The 20,034-nt window shown below is 42.3% G+C and overlaps 1 protein-coding gene across 1 annotated transcript in view; it reads left to right on the forward strand.

The window, feature by feature from the left end:
- The window catches only part of LOC145415114 (uncharacterized), a 109,896-nt gene that overhangs the window by 54,998 nt on the left and 34,864 nt on the right, over positions 1-20,034 (forward strand). The window contains exons 9-10 of the mRNA XM_080284531.1: positions 50-136; positions 14,029-14,142. Coding sequence (XP_080140657.1) covers positions 50-136; positions 14,029-14,142 — 201 coding nt within the window. The remainder of the gene's footprint in view (positions 1-49; positions 137-14,028; positions 14,143-20,034) is intronic.

Genomic DNA, 20,034 nt, shown 5'->3' on the forward strand with positions numbered 1-20,034 from the left:
TAAGAGTGTTCCTCAATTCACACGTTCGTCTTTGCCATTTCCTTGCCAGGTGGGAGTGTAGGGTCAGGAAGTATGATTGTACCCTCCACCTACTCCAGTGGAACCCCACTCGTTGCTGGAGGAATGCCACCTTCAGGTAAGCTGAACAGACCTTTCTGCAGAAATACTGGTATGTTGATTTTATACCCAGTATGTGTTATTCATCTGTCTGCAAGGAGTGTCCCCTAAGGTTGATACATCATCTGATGGCAGCAAGAATAAAATGAAAAATAATTCAGTATACTGAAAGGATTAGACAGATGCAGCCTTTTTATGCACCTTCTTCTTATGCTTTGGGAGGAATCATAAAACTTACAGAGGCACACAGAAGGTCCAAGAATTGCACCCCTGAGGAGTAAGATCATCTCAGACAGTGATGATAAGATATTCAGGAATATAATTATTGTTACAATTCGATAAAGCATAAGATTCACAGATGTACATAATAGATCTAGTCCTCAAAGTTTTCATTGCTTTCCCTAATATTTATCATGGAAGCACTGGGTACTTACATGAATGCATTGTAAACACAACTGGATTGTGGCCTTTGGTTGGAACAATTTAACTGGATGAAATATATGGCATGTTGATGCTTTTTTGTTGGAAGATTTTCCATGTTCAGAGTTAAAAAGAAGAATGCTCTCCAGTATTGTATTTCTGTATAAGTGACTGTGTGAATGTTTTTTTGTAGGGAAATGTCGGGACCAACTGCCTAGCCCCAGGCTCCTATGCTTCTTATGGGGCAATGTAGGATTGGATGGTGGATGGATGGATGGATAGATGTTTCATTTTCAAAGGTGGAAAGAATACTTTCCAGAAAGTCTGTATTATTTTGTTTTTAAGAATAATCTTAGACATGTACATAAGCAGTGAAAACAATAACATTTATTTATCTATTGCCAGACGCCATAATCCCGTAAGGGGTGGCCACAAACAAATTGCCTCCATGTTGCCATGCTCCCAGCTCACACCTCCCTCTCTCATATACCTCTCCACTCCATCCCTCTATCTCAACCAAGGCCTCCCCCTCTCTGCCTCTCTCACATACACTCTCCTCATCAGTGTCTCACTCTCCATCCTCTCCACGTGGCCAAACCACCTCAGTGTGTTTCTCCTAACGCATCATATCGCATCTACATCCACACCACAATGCTCCTTCACTTCCTTATTTTTCAGTCTCTCTTTCCATGTGACTCCAAAGGCTCCTCTCAAATAACTCATTTCCACTGCTCTCACTCTTAACTTCTGTCCTTCCAACAAGATCCAAGCGTCACTTCCATACATTAGAGTTGGTATCACAATACTGTCATGTAGCTAGTAACTTTTTCATTTCCATGCTAACATCTCTGTTTCTTATCACTGCTTTCAAGGAACCAGCAACCTTTCTTCCTTGTTGTGCCTTTTCAAGCACTTCACCCTCTAAACTTCTGTCCTTACTCATCACACTACCCAAGTACTTACATGTACTCACATTTTCCATTTCCTCCTCATCCAACCTCACTGAATATTCACTGACTTCATTTCTCTCGAAGACAAGAACATGCAGTTCCATATTACCCCCTTTGTGGTGAATCGCTTGCATATTGTATAAATGTGATCCTTGATGGGGAGCATGCAGTAGAGTAGTGATGTTGCTTGGATGCCAGTATTGTTGTGCTTGGATAGTATCACGAAAACTTTATGCATAATATATCCCGTGGGTGGGTGGGGAAAAGAGGTTGGATGTGATGATGATGGTGATGTGACTTTGTCAATTGTCATAATTTGCCAGATATTGCAGGTAGGCAGAATGCCTAGTAGTTGTTGAGAAGTTTGGGTAAATACGGATTCACTACCCTTTTTCTGGCACCCTTGGTTCCTGATCTTTGTTGTACTAATGGAGGTCACATATGTAATGTATACCGGTAATCGTCAAGGACTGACGGAGGTCACTTATGATAATTAAGCAGTACACCTCAGACCCATTGTCCTTCAGTGCAATCACACTCTTTGTGGAACAACTGAGCCTGGTTCATTATCATGCTACCAAGACAGGATCATTTCATCACTCTGATACTGTAGAAACCATCACTTGATCATGCTTAGTACTCATACAATCTTTTATAGTTTTTATAATGTTCATTTGCTTCTTCAGATCACTGTCTGTATAGAATTTTAATATTTTTTCTTTTGTGTCTTCACATTATAAACACTTAACTAACTAGTACCATATGTGTCACACAACTTCCACACTGGAACATCATGGTCCAATTGTTCTACCTTATCTTGTACAGTCAGACCTCATTGATCATTGATTTCATTGTTGCACTACTTGGTGGTGGCCAGAATCGAGATCCAAGTAAGATGGAGAAATAGAAGAAGGGAAGGACGGGAGGAAGGAGTAGTTGCAAGGAGTGTGGAAAGGTTACAAGAGGATGAGAAAAAGGCAGAACATAAGAGAGAAGTAGAGGAACGATTGGGTAAATATGAATTGGAGCAGATGGGGGACGTGGAAGGTGTGTGCAAGATATTCACAGAAGACATACGTTCAGCATGTGATGTGGTGTGTGGGGTGAAGAGAAGACGGAAAGTTGTGCAAGGAACAGCATGGTAGAATGAAGAGGTGAGACAGGCTGTTGCACAAAAGAAGAAGGCATACAATGAATGGATGAGAAATAGGGCATGGAAGAAGTTAAGAGGCAGAAGAGAGAGTTATATATACCAAGGAAGAGAGAGGTGAAACAATTAGTAACAGAGGGTAAGAAGATAGTGAATGAGGAATTTGGAAGGAATTTGAGTGTAAAGTGGAGGGACTGTAAGAAAATTTTCTGGAAAGAGGTGAAGCGAGTAAGAGAGGGTGGCAGTGAAGTTAGTAGGGGAGTGAAAGATAAAAATGGTAGATTACTAGTGGAGAAGGGAGAAAAAGTGAGCAGATGGAGAGAACACTTTAATGAATTGTTGAACTTAGAGAATGAAAGTAATGCGAGTATAAGTGGCAGGGGAATGTCTGGGAGAAGGAGGGAGGTGTGAAGACAGGAAGAAATCAGTAGGATAGAAGTTGTGGAAGCAATGAAGAAAGTCAAATTGGGGAAAGCCCCAGGAATTGATGGAGTGTGGTGAAATGCTGAAGCATGGGGGAGAGATAGTAGTAGAATGGATGTGGAAGATGTGCAGATTGGCCTGGGAGGAAGGTAGAGTCCCAGAGCATTGCAAGTCAGGTATAATTATTCCCTTGTACAAAGGAAAAGGGGAAAAAGAAGTGTGTGGGAATCATAGGGACATTTGTCTTCTTAGTGTAATAGGAAAAGTGTATGGTAGGATACTTATTGACAGAGTTAGAGAAAGAACAGAGAAATTAGTTGGAGAAGAACAGGGAGGCTTTAGGAAGGGAAGAGGTTGTGTAGATCAGATATTCATTCTTAGATCTGTAGTGGAAAAGTTTCTAGAAAAAGGAAAGTAATTGTATGTGGCCTTCATGGATTTGGAGAACGCATATGACAGGGTGGATAGACTAGGATTGTGGAAAGTATTAAGAATATATGGAGTAGATGGGAAGTTGTTGAATGATGTGAAGAGTATGTATGATGGTGCTAAGGCTGCAGTGTTTGTGCATAGTGAACTGAGTGAATTTTTCTCTTTGAAGGTTGGGTTGAAACAGGGATGTGTCATGTCTCCATGGTTGTTCAGTCTGTACATGGATGGGGTAATAAAAGAGATACAAGGTAGGGCAATGGATGTTGGAGTGGCACTAGTGAGAGTGGGTAGTGTTTGGAAACTCCCTGTACTGTTGTTTCCAGATGATATTGTGTTGTTAAGTGAAGACGAAAGGGAAGTGCAAGGCTTGGTGGATGAGTTTGGGAGAGTGTGTAAGAATTGGAATCTAAAGGTGAATGTAGGGAAGAGTAAAGAGATGGTCTTTGAGAGAAGGGAAGTCAGTGAATGTACAGTGAGGTTGGATGGTGAGAAAATGGAAAATGTGAGTACATTTTAGTACTTCGGAAGTGTGATGAGCAAGGATGGAAGTGTGGAGGGTGAAGTGCTTGAAAGGGTACAACAGGGACGAAAAGTTGCTGATTCCTTGAAAGCAGTGATAAGAAACAGGGAAGTGAGCATGGAAGTGAAGAAGTTACTACATGACAGTATTGTGATACCAACTCTAACATATGGAAGTGAAGCTTGGACGTTGTTGGAAGGACACAAGTCAAGAGTGAGAGCAGTGGAAATGAGTTATTTAAAAGGAGCATGTGGAGTCACATGGAGAGACAGGCTGACAAATGAGGATATAAAGGAGCATTGTGGTGTGGATGTGGATGTGATAGGAAGTGTTAGAAGGAACACACTGAGGTGGTTTGGCCATGTGGAATTGATGGAGGGTGAGAGACTGATGAGGAGAGTGTATGTGAGTGAGGTTGAGAGGGGGGGAGAGGGAGGGAGAGGCCGAGAATGAGATGGAGGGATGGACTGGAAAGGTGTATGAGAGAGGGGGGTGTGAGTTGGGAGCAAGGCAGTGAAATGGCGGGGGACAGGGTGACGTGGAGGCAATTTGTTTGTGGCCACCCCGTATGGGATTAAGATGTCTGGCAATAGAGAGAGATAGATAGTCATATAGAAAAATGCATCACCTTTAGTACTGTGAGTATAATCGTGTTGGTTGTGGCTAAGCTGCAGGGAAAATTGAGGAAAATCAAAGGGAGCTGCAGAAACTCCACCCCTCCTTGTAGTGAAAGTGCTAAAACGGAGGTAGGGGGGGGTGGGGGAAGTACCACTTCAACAACTGTGGACAACATTTATCAGTACATTTAATACCACAAGCAAACAAAAAATAAATAAAACAAATAAAAAAATGCTTTACCGTTTTTGCATTTAGCATAAGGAAAATGTCTCATTGCATTAAATCCCCCAAACAGCTGTTAATACACCATTTTGACCAGATGGGAGAGTGAAAATGTACATGAGAATATGGACAGCCAGTGTGGTAGGTCACTGGGTAGCAATGTATTTAATTACCACTGTAACAGTGTGCCTCATGGCAACTGGCTTCCATACACAGATGACACTGAAACATACAGTAATAACGCTTTATGCACCACACACTGGCCCAGTAGATACCTGTGATGGAAATTAGCTTTTGATTTGGCAGTTGTAGTAATTCAGAATAAATTGAAGTGGCGATACAATATTTAAGGTAAACTTAACTAAAAGAACAAAAGATTGAATTAGAATTGTCGTATTCACAAGAACAGAAATTAATGATTAGGAATGGTTAAGTGTGAGAACTTATTTTTACAAACAAACTACATTGATAACAGTGCTGGCTTACAGAGTTCGTCATGAGAAATGTGGGAGAAGAGGATCATTTGCTTCATAATCAAGAGTAACAGAACTAGTGAAAGCATTGCTGATCCAGTCCCTCCAGTCTGTTTTGGGGGTCATCATTTGGGTATTAGGCAAAAAAGTGAGTGTAAATTTGTTGACCCTGAACCAGTTACATTTCTTCCCACTTATTGCTTTATTTGGTTCGCAGATTTTCATCACTGCGGTAGTTTGGTGGACTAATTAACCATGGTCAAGGAAGTCTGGCCATATTGAAATAGACTGGTGTGTATGCTTGACTCCACCACTACTGACACTTGCATCTTTCTTTGAAGCAATAGCTAGGGCTGAATATAAATAAAATATGCTAAGAATCAGACAAAATACATCGATTACCACCAAAACATCCAGTGTAAGCAATCCAAGTGAATGTGCACTACGGTCAGTGCTGCCTGTGGGTGCCCGGTAAACTTGTACGTGGGCGCAAGAATTTTAAATGCCCTCTCGTAATATTGTCTGGATTAAAAGTGATGCAGGACCATCTGATGCAGGAAAATTGGTGGTGTACCTGTATAAAAATATCTGAGGAATGGTTAACAGAGTTGCTTCTGGAATGGTAAGGGATATGTGGAGAACACTCAATCCTTAAGTAACACGTGGTTGAGTAACACGTTTTTGTTCTAACGCGGTCAGCATAATGAGACAAGTCATGTCAACATGCGGAAAAACTCGAGCTCACGCGGGAAGTCAGCTGGCCTGGGGACGAAATTTGAAAGCCGCGCGCTATGACGTCACCCTCTAACCTCTGGGTACATTTCCTGGGCGCATATTTCCATTCTGTATGGGTATTTATCTCAGTACCACAGCCAGCCACCTCAGCCAAACAGCCCTAGTGAGATGGGATAGGTTAGGGTAGGTTAGGTTGCTGAAATTTTGCCTGGGAAGCACAGTGGGCATATTTTCGTGAAAAACCTATGGTTAGTTTTGAAACGAATGGGCAAGCGTTGTTCCTGGCTGAGGGTTCCTGGTGGTTTTTATGAATACACATACAGAATGGAAATATGTTTTCTGGGCAAACTCACGGCCGAACGGTTTGATGAAATTTATGGGTTTCGGCAATTTCAGGGGACAAAATGGAACGACAATGTATGCTAATCAGAAAAAAAAAAAAAAAATCCTTACGTTCTCGTAAGTTACAGTTCAGTTCCACATTCTTCGTTTGATTTCATGCTTCCCAACACATTTTGGACCAACTGGGCATATGGTTATCAGTCCTTTCTCATGCCTCATCTAGTTCTTACCCACAATTATCATGGATTTTGCAGTTTTAAGGAACGAAATGGAACGAAAATGTTTGCTAATTAGAGGAAAAGTTACTCTTTCGTCCATGTGTTATCGTAGCGTTCAGTTCCACATTCTTCGTTCGATTTAATGGTTCCCAACACTTCCAACTAACTGAGCATACTGTTATCAATCCTTTCTCATGCTTCACCTAGCTCCACCCCACACTCATAATGGGTTTCGCAGTTTTGGGGGACGAAATGGAACGAAAATGTTTGCTAATTAGAAAAAAATACTTTCATCTATGTGTTCTTGTTAGTGTTCAGGTCCACATTTTTCGTTCGGTTTCGTGCTTCCCAACACATTTAGGACCGACTGAGCATACGGCTATCAAGTCCTTTCTCGCTTCTCACAGACTCTACCTCACAGTCATATGGGTTTCGAGTTTTAGGAGACGAAACTGAACAAAAATGTTTGCTAATCACACACACACACACACACACACACACACACACACAAAATACTTCTGCTCGTGTAAGTGAGCATTCAGTTTCACATTCTTCATTCTTTTTCCTGATAGTCTTATGTCTGTCGGATTACTTCTGGGAGGTAAATAAACGTTTCATACTAAATCTGTTTCCCCCGTCGTTTTAAGTTGTATTCCGCTGTCAACTTGTTTGACACATCAGGGTTACGGCGAAATTAGGGCCTATCCTAACCTAAGTGTTTAACCTTGACCTAACCTAGCTTAACTATACCTTATAATTTAACCTAACCTAACGTAGCATCCAGTTGGGAAGTTGGGAGACGAAAATCACCTTTGAGTACATCAAGACAATCATGTTATGGCTTAAGGAACGTGATGATAAAAAGTGGGAAACTTTTCAGCAGGAAAAGGTAATTTCTATCTATCTATCTATCTATAGCCCAACGCCCTAATCCCGCAAAGGGTGGCCGCAGACAAAACGCCTCCAAGTCACTCTGTCACCCACCATTTGACTCCCCTCCCCCCAACTCACCCCCCCCTCCCTCCTATACCTCTCAACTCCATCCCTCCACCTCATCCTCGGTCTACCCCTCCCTCTCCCTCCCTCCACCTCACCTACATACACCCTCTTAGTCAGTCTTTCATTCTCCATCCTCTCCACATGTCCAAACCACCTCAGTGTACTTCTCCTAATCTTTTCAACCACATCCACATCTACCCCATAACGTTCCTTCACTTCTTCATTCGTCAACCTGTCCCTCTATGTCACTCCACATGCTCCTCTCAAGTAACTCATTTCCACTGCTCTCACTCTTGACTTGTTCCCCTCTTGCAAGGTCCACGCCTCGCTTCCATACGTCAGGGTAGGGATCACAATACCATCATGCAGTGACTTCTTAACTTCCATACTCACCTCCCTATTTCTCATCACTGCTTTCAGTGTGCCAACAACCTTCCTTCCCTGCTGTACCCTTTCACGTACTTCATCCCCCAAAGTTCCATCCATACTCATCACACTACCCAAGTACTTGAATGCACTCACATTCTCCATATCCTCACCATCCAACCTCACTGCACACTCTGTGACTTCATTCCTCTCAAACACCATAACTTTACTTTTGTTTACATTAACTTTCAGCTTCCTCCTCCTACACACTGTCCCAAATTCATTCACCAAACCTTGCAACTCCCATTCATCTTCACTCAACAATACTGTATCATCAGCAAACAGCAACACCGGAAGCTTCCAAATCTCACCCTCATTCATTAGGGCCACCCCCACATCCACTGCCCTACCTTGTACCTCCTTTTACGACCCCATCCATATATATATTAAACAGCCATGGAGACATTACACACCCCTGTTTCAGTCCCACATTGAGATCAAAGAACTCACTCAGCTCACCATCCACTCGCACCGTAGCCCTAGCTCCCTCGTACATACTCTTCACAGCACTCAACAATTTCCCCTCCACTCCATATATTCTTAATACCTTCCACATACCTTTCCTATCTATTCTGTCATAAGCTTTCTCCAAGTCCATGAAGACAGCGTACACTTTCCTTCCCTTCTCTAGATACTTCTCCACTAAACATCTTAGAACAAATATCTGATCTACACACCCTTTTCCCTTCCTAAATCCCCCTTGTTCTTCTCCAACTAGCTCCTCTGTCATATGCCTAACCCTATCAATGAGTATTCTACCATATATTTTACCAGTCACACTAAGAAGGCAAGTACCCCTATGGTTACCACATACTTCTCTCTCCCCTTTTCCTTTGTACAGAGGAACAATTATACCTGATTTCCAGTCCTCTGGAACCCTTCCCTCTTCCCAAGCCAATCTACACAACTTCCATATCCACTCCACAACAATCTCACCCCCATACCTAAGCATTTCACCACACACTCCATCAATTCCTGGGGCCTTTCCCAGCTTAATCTTCTTCATCGCTTCCACTACTTCCGACCTACTGATCTCTTCCTCCCTCCTCTCATCTCTTCTCCCAGCCATTCCCCAACCACTTATACTCACACTGCTCTCCTCTCTACGTTCAACAAATCCTCAAAGTGCTCCTTCCATCTCCTCAATTTCTCTCTCTTCTCCACCAACAATCTATTATTCCTATCTTTCACTCCCCTACTATTTCCCCCTTTCACACTGCCTTACTTTCTTTACCTCCTTCCAAAACAATTTCTTACTCTCCCTCCATTTCACACTCAGATTCCTCCCAAACTCTTCATCCACTTTCTTCTTACTCTCCTTCACCAGTCTCTTAACCTCCCTTCTCCTGCTCACATATACCTCTCTCTTCTCTCTCTCATCTTCTCCCCTACCTCTACTCGCCAACCATTCACCATATGCCTTCTTCTTTTGTTCCACAGCTCGTTTCACCTCATCATTCCACCATGCTGTCCCTTGCACACCCTTGCATCTCCCCCTCACTCCACAAACCGCCTCACACGCTGCGCTTATCTCTTCCGTGAATATCTTACATACGTCTTCCACCCCTTCCATCTGCTCTAGCTCATACCTTCCCAATCTTTCTTCCACTATGCTCTTATACTCTGTCCTCTTCTCACTGTCTTGCATTTCTCCACTCTTCTCACAGGAGCTGCTTCCTCCTGTCTTCCCCTTCGCCTCCTCAACCACTTTCTTTGCAGCTCTACCTTGGCCATCACTAAGTGATGGTCCGAGACTCCATTCCCCCACCCTCTCCACACCCCTCCATCCAACACTTGTCTTCTCATTCGCTCATCCACACACACGTAGTCTATCATTGCCTTTCGTTCAACAAGTTCACCATCCATCCTCCTCATTACTCTCCATGTATACTGGTGGATCATCTTATGACGAAAGTAGGTGTTGGCTATTGCCAACCCCTTACCAGCACAGATGTCCACCAAAGCACTACCATTCCCATCTACTTCCGCTGGCACACCCCATCCACTCGTACATTCCCGACTTTGCCATTCATGTCTCCAATCAACAGCACTCTCTCGCTCCTCTCAAACTTGTCCATACATGCTTCTACTCTAGCCCAAAACTCATCTTTCACTCTTGCCACTCGATCCTCTGTTGGAGCATACACACATACAATCGCCCATGCTTGTATACCTACTTTCATCCTCACCCATACAATCCTTGCACCCACTGTTCCATACTCTCTTATATTCTCCTTCCACTTCTTGCTTATCATCAGACATACTCCCTCTCTTGCCCTCTCATTCTCACTGACTCCCTCACATATACCTACACCGTATTCCCATTCTCTCATCCTTTCACCTTTCCATTTAGTTTCAGTCAATCCACATATATCCACTTTTGCATCCTCAAGCACCTGGACAATCTCTCTCTCTTTCACTTCATCATTCACTCCTCTCACATTCCACGTTCCTACTCTCAGAATGTCCTTTGTCCGTTCCTTAGTCAGAAAAATACAGAAAACAAACTGGAGGAATATGAACTGAATTGGTAAGGTTCTTCCACTGCTTTAAGCGTACAAATACCAAAATGGCAAAAGAAAAACCATAGCATAAAAGAAAGCACCATCATAACGATTTGGAAGGACAGGGAGAAGATAAAGATCGTGCGTAGGAAGTGATACAATCCTGGCAGCTGTGAAGGTTTATATGTTGTCCTGAAACTGACTGAGAAGCTTATAGGGCGTTATGTGGAGCGTCAGAGAAAGCAAACTCTCACTTTTACCCCTTTTTACCATCTTACCCCACGTATTTACCTCCACCTATACGCACCATCAGGTAAAACACTGAAAGAGATATAACTGTTGTAATTAAAAACATCAGTGGTATTAAAAATGGCATTAACAAAAACAGAAGTTGGCCTGGGTCAACACCACCTCCACTGAGTTACCTTTTGTTGATACGTAGCTCCACGGTATTTTACTCCCGCCCCCCAACCCCAAAGTTGTTGACAAAGTTTCGCCTTCTCGTATCATGTGGCCTTCGGGAGAGACAGTAGGCTGTATAGTTAGACTAAAATTTACGGGTCTGGCTGTTTTAGGGAACAAAATGGAGCGAAAATGTTTGCAAACCAGAAAAAAGGTACTCTTTCTTCCATGTGTTCTCCTGAGTTAGCGTTCCGTTTCATATTCTTCATTCGGTATCGCTTTTCCCAACACATTACTCTTCGTTCGGTATCGCTCTTCCCAACACATTACTCTTCGTTCGGTATCACTCTTCCCAACACATTTCGAACTGATTGAGCAGTTTAGCCATATGTTTAGTTTATCAGAAATGTGTTGGGAAACGCGACATCAAACGAAAAATGTGAAACTGAACGCTAACTCACGAGAACACACGGATTAAAGTAATTTTTTCTTGTTAGCACAAATTTTCGTTCTATTTCGTACTCTAAAACTGCCAGACCCATAAATTTTTGTCTAACCATATGGCCTAAGGCCTCTCCTGAAAGCCACATGATATGAGAGAAGGCGAAACTTTGACAACAACATTGGGGTTGGGGGATGGGAGGAAAATACCGGGGAGCTACGTATCAACAAAAGGGTACCCATCCCAACTTTTATTTTTATTAATGCTATTTTTAATACCATTGATGTTTTTAATTACAACAGTTATATCTCTTTCAATGTTTTACCTGATGATAGGTGCAAGTGGGGGTAATTTACGTGGGGTTAGGTGGTAAGAAGGGGTAAAAGTGAGAGTTTTGGAAAGTTGCCAGAACACATTGTACCATTATACATGTAAACATATTGTCTGAGTGACGCGGATTTGGGTACCACGGTCCTTGTCCAGTCCCTATTGCCCGCGGTACTCAAGGATTGAGTGTAATTGTCTGAATTGGTAGAGAGGTGGCTTACAGTCCTAATGGACCCATGATCATATCCCGCCTGACGCAGGGAACAGTTTAAGGATTTGAATTTCCTAAAAGCAGACTTTCCTGATCTGCCAGATGACCCGCCGACATGTCATAAAAATACTCCCGCTAATACCAATACACCAGTCCTGTATGAGACAGCCCTAGCATGTAATCAATATGGCCGGTGGGTGTTAGCGCCTAAGTGGTGACATGTGGAGGTGTAGGAGTACTACTGGGCCTTGGGATAGGTCACTGCCCCTGAGAAATAGGCCCTGAAGCCTTTGTCCAGAATTGGACATGGAAAAAAAAAAAAAAAAAAAAAAATGTGGTAAGGCAGAAAGCTGAGAGCATATAGAACTGTCCAAGTTAGTGGCATTTATGGATCTTGAAAAAAGCATATGACAAGATGCGCACGGAGGGATAATAGGGTGTGTTTGTATATACAATATTTGTGTGAGATGTGGTGGTGATTTTGGCTGAATGTTGTAAGGAGAGCATATGGTGGTGGTGGTGATTGGCTGCCATTAACCCTTAGAATTACTACAGTACTTGTATGGTAAGAGTGAAATATGGCTTAAATTTTTTAAATGTTTATATTTAGAGAGCATCGACCAAGCTAATATGAGGTCTGTCCAAAAAGAAACCAAACTTCTTAAATAGTTCACAAGCTAGCTGGTGTAGCACAATTGTGACAGGAGTTCTGTGTAGCAGCGACTTTGATCTCAAGTCTAACATTAGCCACATCACACCACATCGCTTAATCATTGTGGTACATGCACTTTGCTGATTGTTACAAGTTGAACATTGAAGGATCTTGATGATCAACATGTTTGCGTGAAATTCCGTTCAAATTGGAAAAACTAGTATGGAGGCTTTTGAGATGTTGCAAGAGGCTTGTGGGGAGGATTCTTTGAGCTGTATGCAGTGTGACATGTGGTTCCAGCATTTAAAATTGGGAAGAACATCCACTGAAGATGATCCCATATCTGAACAGACTTTTATGTCAAGATATGATGATCATGTCGAGAGAGTGCGTCCTGTGATCCATAAAGATAGCCTAAATGTCCTTGAAACTTCCGAAGAGGTAGGCATCTGTAAGTTCATGCTACATGATTTTATCTGAAAAACTAAACGATGCAGCATGTTGCCACAAAATTTGTGCCACATCTGCTGACAGATGAGCAGAACGAGAACCGTGTGATAATCAGTTAAGAGCTGTTTAATAGTTCGAATGCTGATGAAAACTTCCTGAAAAATGTCATAACATATAATGAAACGTGGATGTATGGACATGATGTTAAAACAAAAAGGCAGTCGTCGCAGCGGTGGATTGGAACATCATCACTGTAACCAAAAAAGCACATCAGAGTCGCTCAGCTGTGAAGATGACGATTGTCTTTTTTTGTTGGAAGGTTGTTGTTCATCGTGAGTTTGTTCCATGTTGTCAGGAAGTCAGTAAAGAGCTTTTCTTGGATGGCCTGAAGCATTTGAGGCGGGCAGTGCGAAAGAAGAGAGCTGTGGCATGGACAAGCAAAACTTGGATGCTGCACCATGACAGTGCACCTGGTCACTCATTGCTCCTTATCTGTGCCTTTTTGGTGAAGCACCAGACAAATTTCATCCCCCCAGCTGCCCTGCTCTCCAGATTTGGCCTCTGTGGACTTTTTTGTTTACAAAATTAAAGGTCACCAATTTCAAACGATAGAAGAAAATTTACCAACTGCACCGAACTCACATTCACTCGTGTGTGTACCTCGATGATTAAGTGACATGGCGTGATGTGGCTAGTGTTAGACTAAAGCTTGAAATCGCCGCTACACAGAGTTCCCATTGTGACTGCATTAAGTTGGCCAGTTGGTGCACTGTTTAAAAAGTTTGGTTTCAGTATAGACAGACCTCATATGTGTAGGTTTTTTCACTTGATGGTAGCTCCATATGTTGCAATTTTGAACCATTTCCTTGTTTAGTCCCCTAACTCAGATGTCACTACACTGGAACTCACCTCATATTGTAATACAGTAGTGGAAAAAACAAAGAACAGAAGATTTAAGAAATAAATTGAATCTCAGAATTGTAACTGATGTGCAGGAACGTATGTGAACCGCATGAGGCCTCGTGTACCATCATCCAATTTGCCACCTCGTCCTCGCCAACGCTCCAACTCCCTAGTGCTTCAGGCTGATGCTCCTCCCCCACATAGAGGTATTTTTATTTTATTTTTATACTGGTATTTATTTACTGTTTTTTGCTCATTCCTTAAATACTCCCTCTTCTGTCTTTCTTTCCTTCATTCTTTCCTCTTCCTTCTGCCTACGGGTGACTCTACACTGAATGACAAGCCAAATGGCGTAGGGCTTGGGTGAATTACAACTAATAATTGGGAGTTTACTGTACAGTACACTTTCGTACTTCGTGAGAATATGGGCAACACATTGCACCACAAACTGCGAAACTGCAAAGTAGGTACCATAGAAAAACATGTATTAAAGGGTATATGGTGGACACCCTACGCAATTTATTAATTCCTCCGCCTCCCCCATTTTTCCCAACCTTCCCCCTTCATTTACAGTTATATATTTCAGGTACACATCTGTCTGTCAGTTGCCAGATGCCTTAATTTCAGAAGGGGTGGCCTCAAACAAATTGCCTCCATGTACAGGTACACATACATACTGTACTGTATGTACTCATATATCTGCAAGAAAGGTATGATCATTGAAAAAAAAAAAATCAAACAGAACATATTATAGTGCCTTGACTTGAGGGCTGGCTGGACTTATGGTGAAGGAGGGAGGAGGTAGCTGAGGCTGTGTTGTCCTACTGTGGCTCCTTAGGATCTCCATCGTCATTCTTACTGTCGCTGCTGACAGTGGAAACATCCACCTCCTGCTATTGGATCTCAGCTTCGTAAACAAGTGACTGCCATCCATAATTTTTTCTGCAATACAGTACTGTATAATATTTTCTCTAGTGGAGTTCGCAAACAAGGCGAAACACAAACTAAAAACACGCAGAGTAGGTGAGTGTACTGTACTTAATTTGTCAAAAACCCTCCATCCCATTTCATTTCTTCACTTGATTTTCGTGTCATGGACCTGGTCAGCCTGAATTGCCAGTCCTAGGTATGCAATATGTAGTCTTCAACACATCCTAATTTTTCATATCCACTTTTTACTGGACGGGAACATATATACTTGTTAAACGTGATCTTCATCTTCTTCGTATTTATTTTCAAGCCAACCTTCAGACCCTCCCTGTTGAGGCCATGTAGTTCCTCCCCACATTCCCTGAAAAAGACTATGTTATCTGCAACTTTAAGTTTGTTCAATCACTCCCCAGTTATGCTTATTCCTTTGTCATGCTAATCTAATCTTCTGAAAATGTTCTCTAGGCATGCAGTGAATAACTTGGGTGAAATTGTGTTTACATATCTAACGCCTTTCTTAATTAGAATTTTCAGGGTGTCCTCACTAAGTTTTATGGTAGCCATGCTCTCTTCGTAATTATCGTTTAGTACTTTAACATATGTGAAGGTGGATGGAGTAGTTGGTGAGTGGGGTGTGCCTGCAGAGATGGATGAGAATGGCAGTGCTTTAGTGGACATTTGTGCCGGGAGGGGGTTGGTGATAGCTAATACTCTCTTCAGGCACATAATTATCTATAGGTATACGTGGCAAGTGATGAGAAGGGTGGGTGGTGAACTGAATGAACAGAAGGCAGTGACTGATTATGTGTTTGTGGATGACAGGATGAGAAGTATGTAATGGATGCAAGGGTATATAGGCAGTTAGGGGAGTGGACTTTCTAGCCACCATAGAATCAAGGTCCAAATGAAATGGGGAAATAAAAGAAGGGAAGGACAGGAAGAAATAGTTCATACAAGGAGGGTAGAAAGGTTAGGAGAGGATGGAAGAAGGGCAGAATATAAGAGGGAAGTGGAGGAGCAATTGGGTATATATGAATTGGAGTAGATGGGGGATGTGGAAGGTGTGTGCAAGATATTCACAGAAGAAATCTGTGCAGCATATGAGGTGGTGTGTGGGGTGAAGAGAAGATGAAAGGGGGTACAGGGAACAGCATGGAGGAATGAAGAGGTGAGAGAGGCTGTGACACAAAAGAAGAAAGCTTATAGTGAGTGGATGAGAAACAGGGGCTTGGTAGAAGTTGAGAGACGGAAGAGAGTTATGTGTAGAAAGAAAGAGGTGAAAAGATTAGTAAGAGAGAGTAAGAAGAGAGTGGATGAGGAATTTGGAAGGAATTTGAGTGTAAAGTGGAGGGAATGTAAGAAAACGTTCTGGAAAGAGGTGAAGAGAGTTAGACAGGGTGCCAAAGAAGTTAGCTGGGGAGTGAAAGAAAAAAATGGTTGATTACTAGTGGAGAAGGGAGAAAAAGTGAGCAAATGGAGAGAACACTTTAACCCATTAACCGTAGCATTAGGTTTCATGGTCGATCCCCCCGTGCACAAAAAAAACAGGATTTTTTTTTTTTCCTCAAAAACAATTTTTGCTCTTATAGGCTAGGTGAAAGAGTGCATGGAAAAGAACAGGAAAACCAATTATGAGTTCATTATTTACCTTAGTTTGGCCGTGGTATGCTATTTATGGACATTTGGGTGAAAAATGTAGCATGCCTTAAAAAAAAAAATAAAAAGAGCTTGATCGTATGATATACATAGCAGTTGCACGCTATTCTTCTTATGATGTATGTAGCAGCTATCGGGTTAAGGAATTGTTGAACATAGATGATGAAAGTAATGCGAGTGTAAGTGGCTGGGAAATGGCTGGGAGACGGAGGGATGCGAGAAGAGAGGAAATTAGTAGGATGGAAGCAAAGAAAGTTAAAATGGGGAAACCCCCAGGAATTGATGGAGTGTGTGGTGAAATGCTGAAGCATGGGGGAGAGGTAGTAGTAGAATGGATGTGGAAGATGTGCAGATTGGCCTGGGAGGAAGGTAGAGTCCCAGAGGATTGCAAGTCAGGTATAATTATTCCCCTGTACAAAGGAAAAGGGAAAAAGAAGTATGTGGTAATCATAGGGGCACTTGTCTTCTTAGTGTAATAGGAAAAGTATATGGTAGGATACTTTATTGACATAGTTAGGGAAATAACAGAGGATTTGGTTGGAGAAGAACGGGGAGGTTATAGGAAAGGAAGAGGTTGTGTAGATCAGATATTCATTCTGAGATCTGTAGTGGAAAAGTTTCTAGAGAAGGGGAAGAAGTTGTATGTGGCCTTCATGAATTTGGAGAAAGCATATGACAAGGTGGATAGACAAGGATTGTGGATAGTATTAAGAATATGTGGAGTAGGTGGGAAGTTGTTGAATGTCGTGAAGAGTATGTATGAGGGTGCTATGGCTGCAGTGCATGTGGATAGTGAACTGAGTGAATTTTTCTCTTTGAAGGTTGGATTGAAACAGGGATGTGTCATGCCTTCATGATTGTTCAGTCTATATATGGATGGGGTTATAAAAGAGATACAAGGTAGGGTAATGGATGTTGGAGCGACCCAAATGAGAGAGGGCAGTGTTTGGAAATGCCCTGTACTCTTGTTTGCAGATGATACTGTGTTGTTAAGTGAAGTTGAAGGGGAGCTGCAAGGCTTAGTGGATGAGTTTGGGAGAGTGTGTAAGAAATGGAATCTGAAGGTGAATGTAGGGAGGAGTAAAGTTATGGTCCTTGAGAGAAGTGAAGTCAGTGAATGTACAGTGCGGCTGGATGAGGAGGAAACGGAAAATGTAAGTGCAAGTACTTGGGTAGTGTGATGAGTAAGGATGGAAGTTTAGAGGGTGAAGTGCTTGAAAGGATACAATAAGAAAGAAAGGTTGCTGGTTCCTTGAAAGCAGTGATAAGAAACAGGGAAGTGAGCATGTAATTGAAAAAGTTACTACTTTACATGACAGTATTGTGATAACTCTAATGTGTGGAAGTGAAACTTGGACCTTGTTGGAGGGACAGAAGTCAAGAGTAAGAGCAGTGGAAATAAGTGATTTGAGAGGAGCATGTGGAGTCAAATGGAGAGACAGACTGACCAATGAGGAAGTGAAGGAGTGTTGTGGTGTGGATGTGGATGTGATTGGAAGCCTTAGGAGAAACACATTGAGGTGGTTTGGCCATGTAGAGAGGATGGAGAGTGAGAGGCTGATGAGGAGAGTGTATGCGAGTAAGATGGAGGAGGGGGAGGGAGGGGGATGCCAAGGATGAGATGGAGGGATGAAGTGAAGAGGTGTATGAGAGAGAGGGGTGTTAGCTGGGAGCAGGGCAGTGAAATGGCGGGGAACAGGGCGACATGTAGGCGATTGGGGAGTCTGGCAATAGATAGACAGATAGACTTTAACATGTTTCTTCTGTACCTTGTCCTCAAATAGCTCTTATCACTGCACCTGTTTCAACTTAATCAAATGCTTTCTCAAAATCAGTATATTGCATGTACAATGGTTTCTTATATTTTGAAATTTTCACAATCGTCAGAAAATAACTTGAATATGGTCTGTTGTTGAGTAGCCACTTCACACTCATGCATGTTTCCTTGGCTGGTTTTCATCTGAGGTTGGACTAATCTGATTTGTTAGGATTTTAGTGAAGATTTTGTAATGTATGCAGCAAGGGCAAGACTAATTGGTCAGTAGTTCATGAGGCCTTTGATGTCCCCTTTTTTAAGAAGCAAAATAATAGACATGGGTACAGCATTGACGAGTAAACACTTAATAAATAGCGCTGCTAGTTCTTGTATGCAAAGTTACGTGCATCCGTAATATGATTAGAAGTAATATCATTGTCACCTGCTGCTTTACACTCTTCATTGCTCTCAAAGTATTCTTTACTTCATCTAATATAAATCAGGGAATGACTGTGTTCAGTGTTTCTATATCTTGACCTGACTTTGACCACCTCATTTCTGTTGTTCATTACTTCTCCATTTGAGTCTCTCAGAGAAAATATTTATATTCTACCCATACCGAGTGTGTAAGAAACGGAATCTAAAGGTGAATGCAGGGAAAATTAAAGTGATGGTCTTTGAGTGAGGTGAAGCCAGTGAATGTACAGTGAGGTTGGATGGTGAGGAAATGGAAAATGTGAGTACGTTTACGTACTTCGGGAGTGTGATGAGTAAGGATGGAAGTTTGGAGGGTGAAGTGCTTGAAAGGGTACAACAAGGAAAAAAGGTTGCTGGTTCCTTGAAAGCAGTGATAAGAAACAGGGAAGTGAGCATGGAAGTGAAAAAGTTACTACATGACAGTATTGTGATACCAACTCTAACGTTTGGAAGTGAAGCTTGGACGTTGTTGGAAGGACGCAAGTCATAAGTGAGAGCAGTGGAAATGAGTTATTTAAGAGGAGCCTGTGGAGTCACATGCAGAGAAAGGCTGACAAATGAGGATATAAAGGAGCGTTGTTGTGTGGATGTGGATGTGATAGGAAGTGTTAGAAGGAACACACTGAGGTGGTTTGGTCATGTGGAGAGGATGGAGAGGGAGAAACTGACGAGGAGAGTGTATGTGAGTGAGGTGGAGGGGGGGAGAGGGAGGGGGGGGCTGAGGATGAGATGGAGGAGAGGTATATGAGAGAGGGGTGTGTGAATTGGGAGCGGGTCAGTGAAATGGTGTGGGACAGAGTGACCTGGAGGCAATTTGTTTGTGGCCACCCCATACGGGATTGAGGTGTGTGGCAATAGATAGATAGATCGATAGAATAGATAGACTATACCAAGCCTTTGCATGGATGCTAAAGTTTCTTCCATATCTTAAAGCTTCTTCAATTCCATTCATGTTAAACTTTCATTTTTTTTTTTTTTTTTAATAACAGAGGAAGGAAAAAAATGAATAAAAAAAATAATCCATACACCAGATTACTGGTGTCATCCATTTATAAAATATCTGTAACAGTTGGACTTTAATAGCTGTAGGTTGAAGTTTGGAGCAGTTTCCATCTTCTTGATTGTTTTCTTTCGGTTGACTGCTTTAGTTGTGGTACGTGGGGGCACTCAGCATCCACTTACTCAATGTAGTGCTGCCCTTGGGTGTCTGCCCTGTCCTCTCCTCCATCCCTCTTTCCTTCTATCTTCTTCTGTCTTTCTTTCCTTCATTCTTTCCTCG

The sequence above is a fragment of the Coenobita brevimanus genome, chromosome 101 (assembly GCF_032717465.1).
Source record: "Coenobita brevimanus isolate Jiangsu-jjx chromosome 101, ASM3271746v2, whole genome shotgun sequence".
Taxonomy (NCBI): domain Eukaryota; kingdom Metazoa; phylum Arthropoda; class Malacostraca; order Decapoda; family Coenobitidae; genus Coenobita; species Coenobita brevimanus.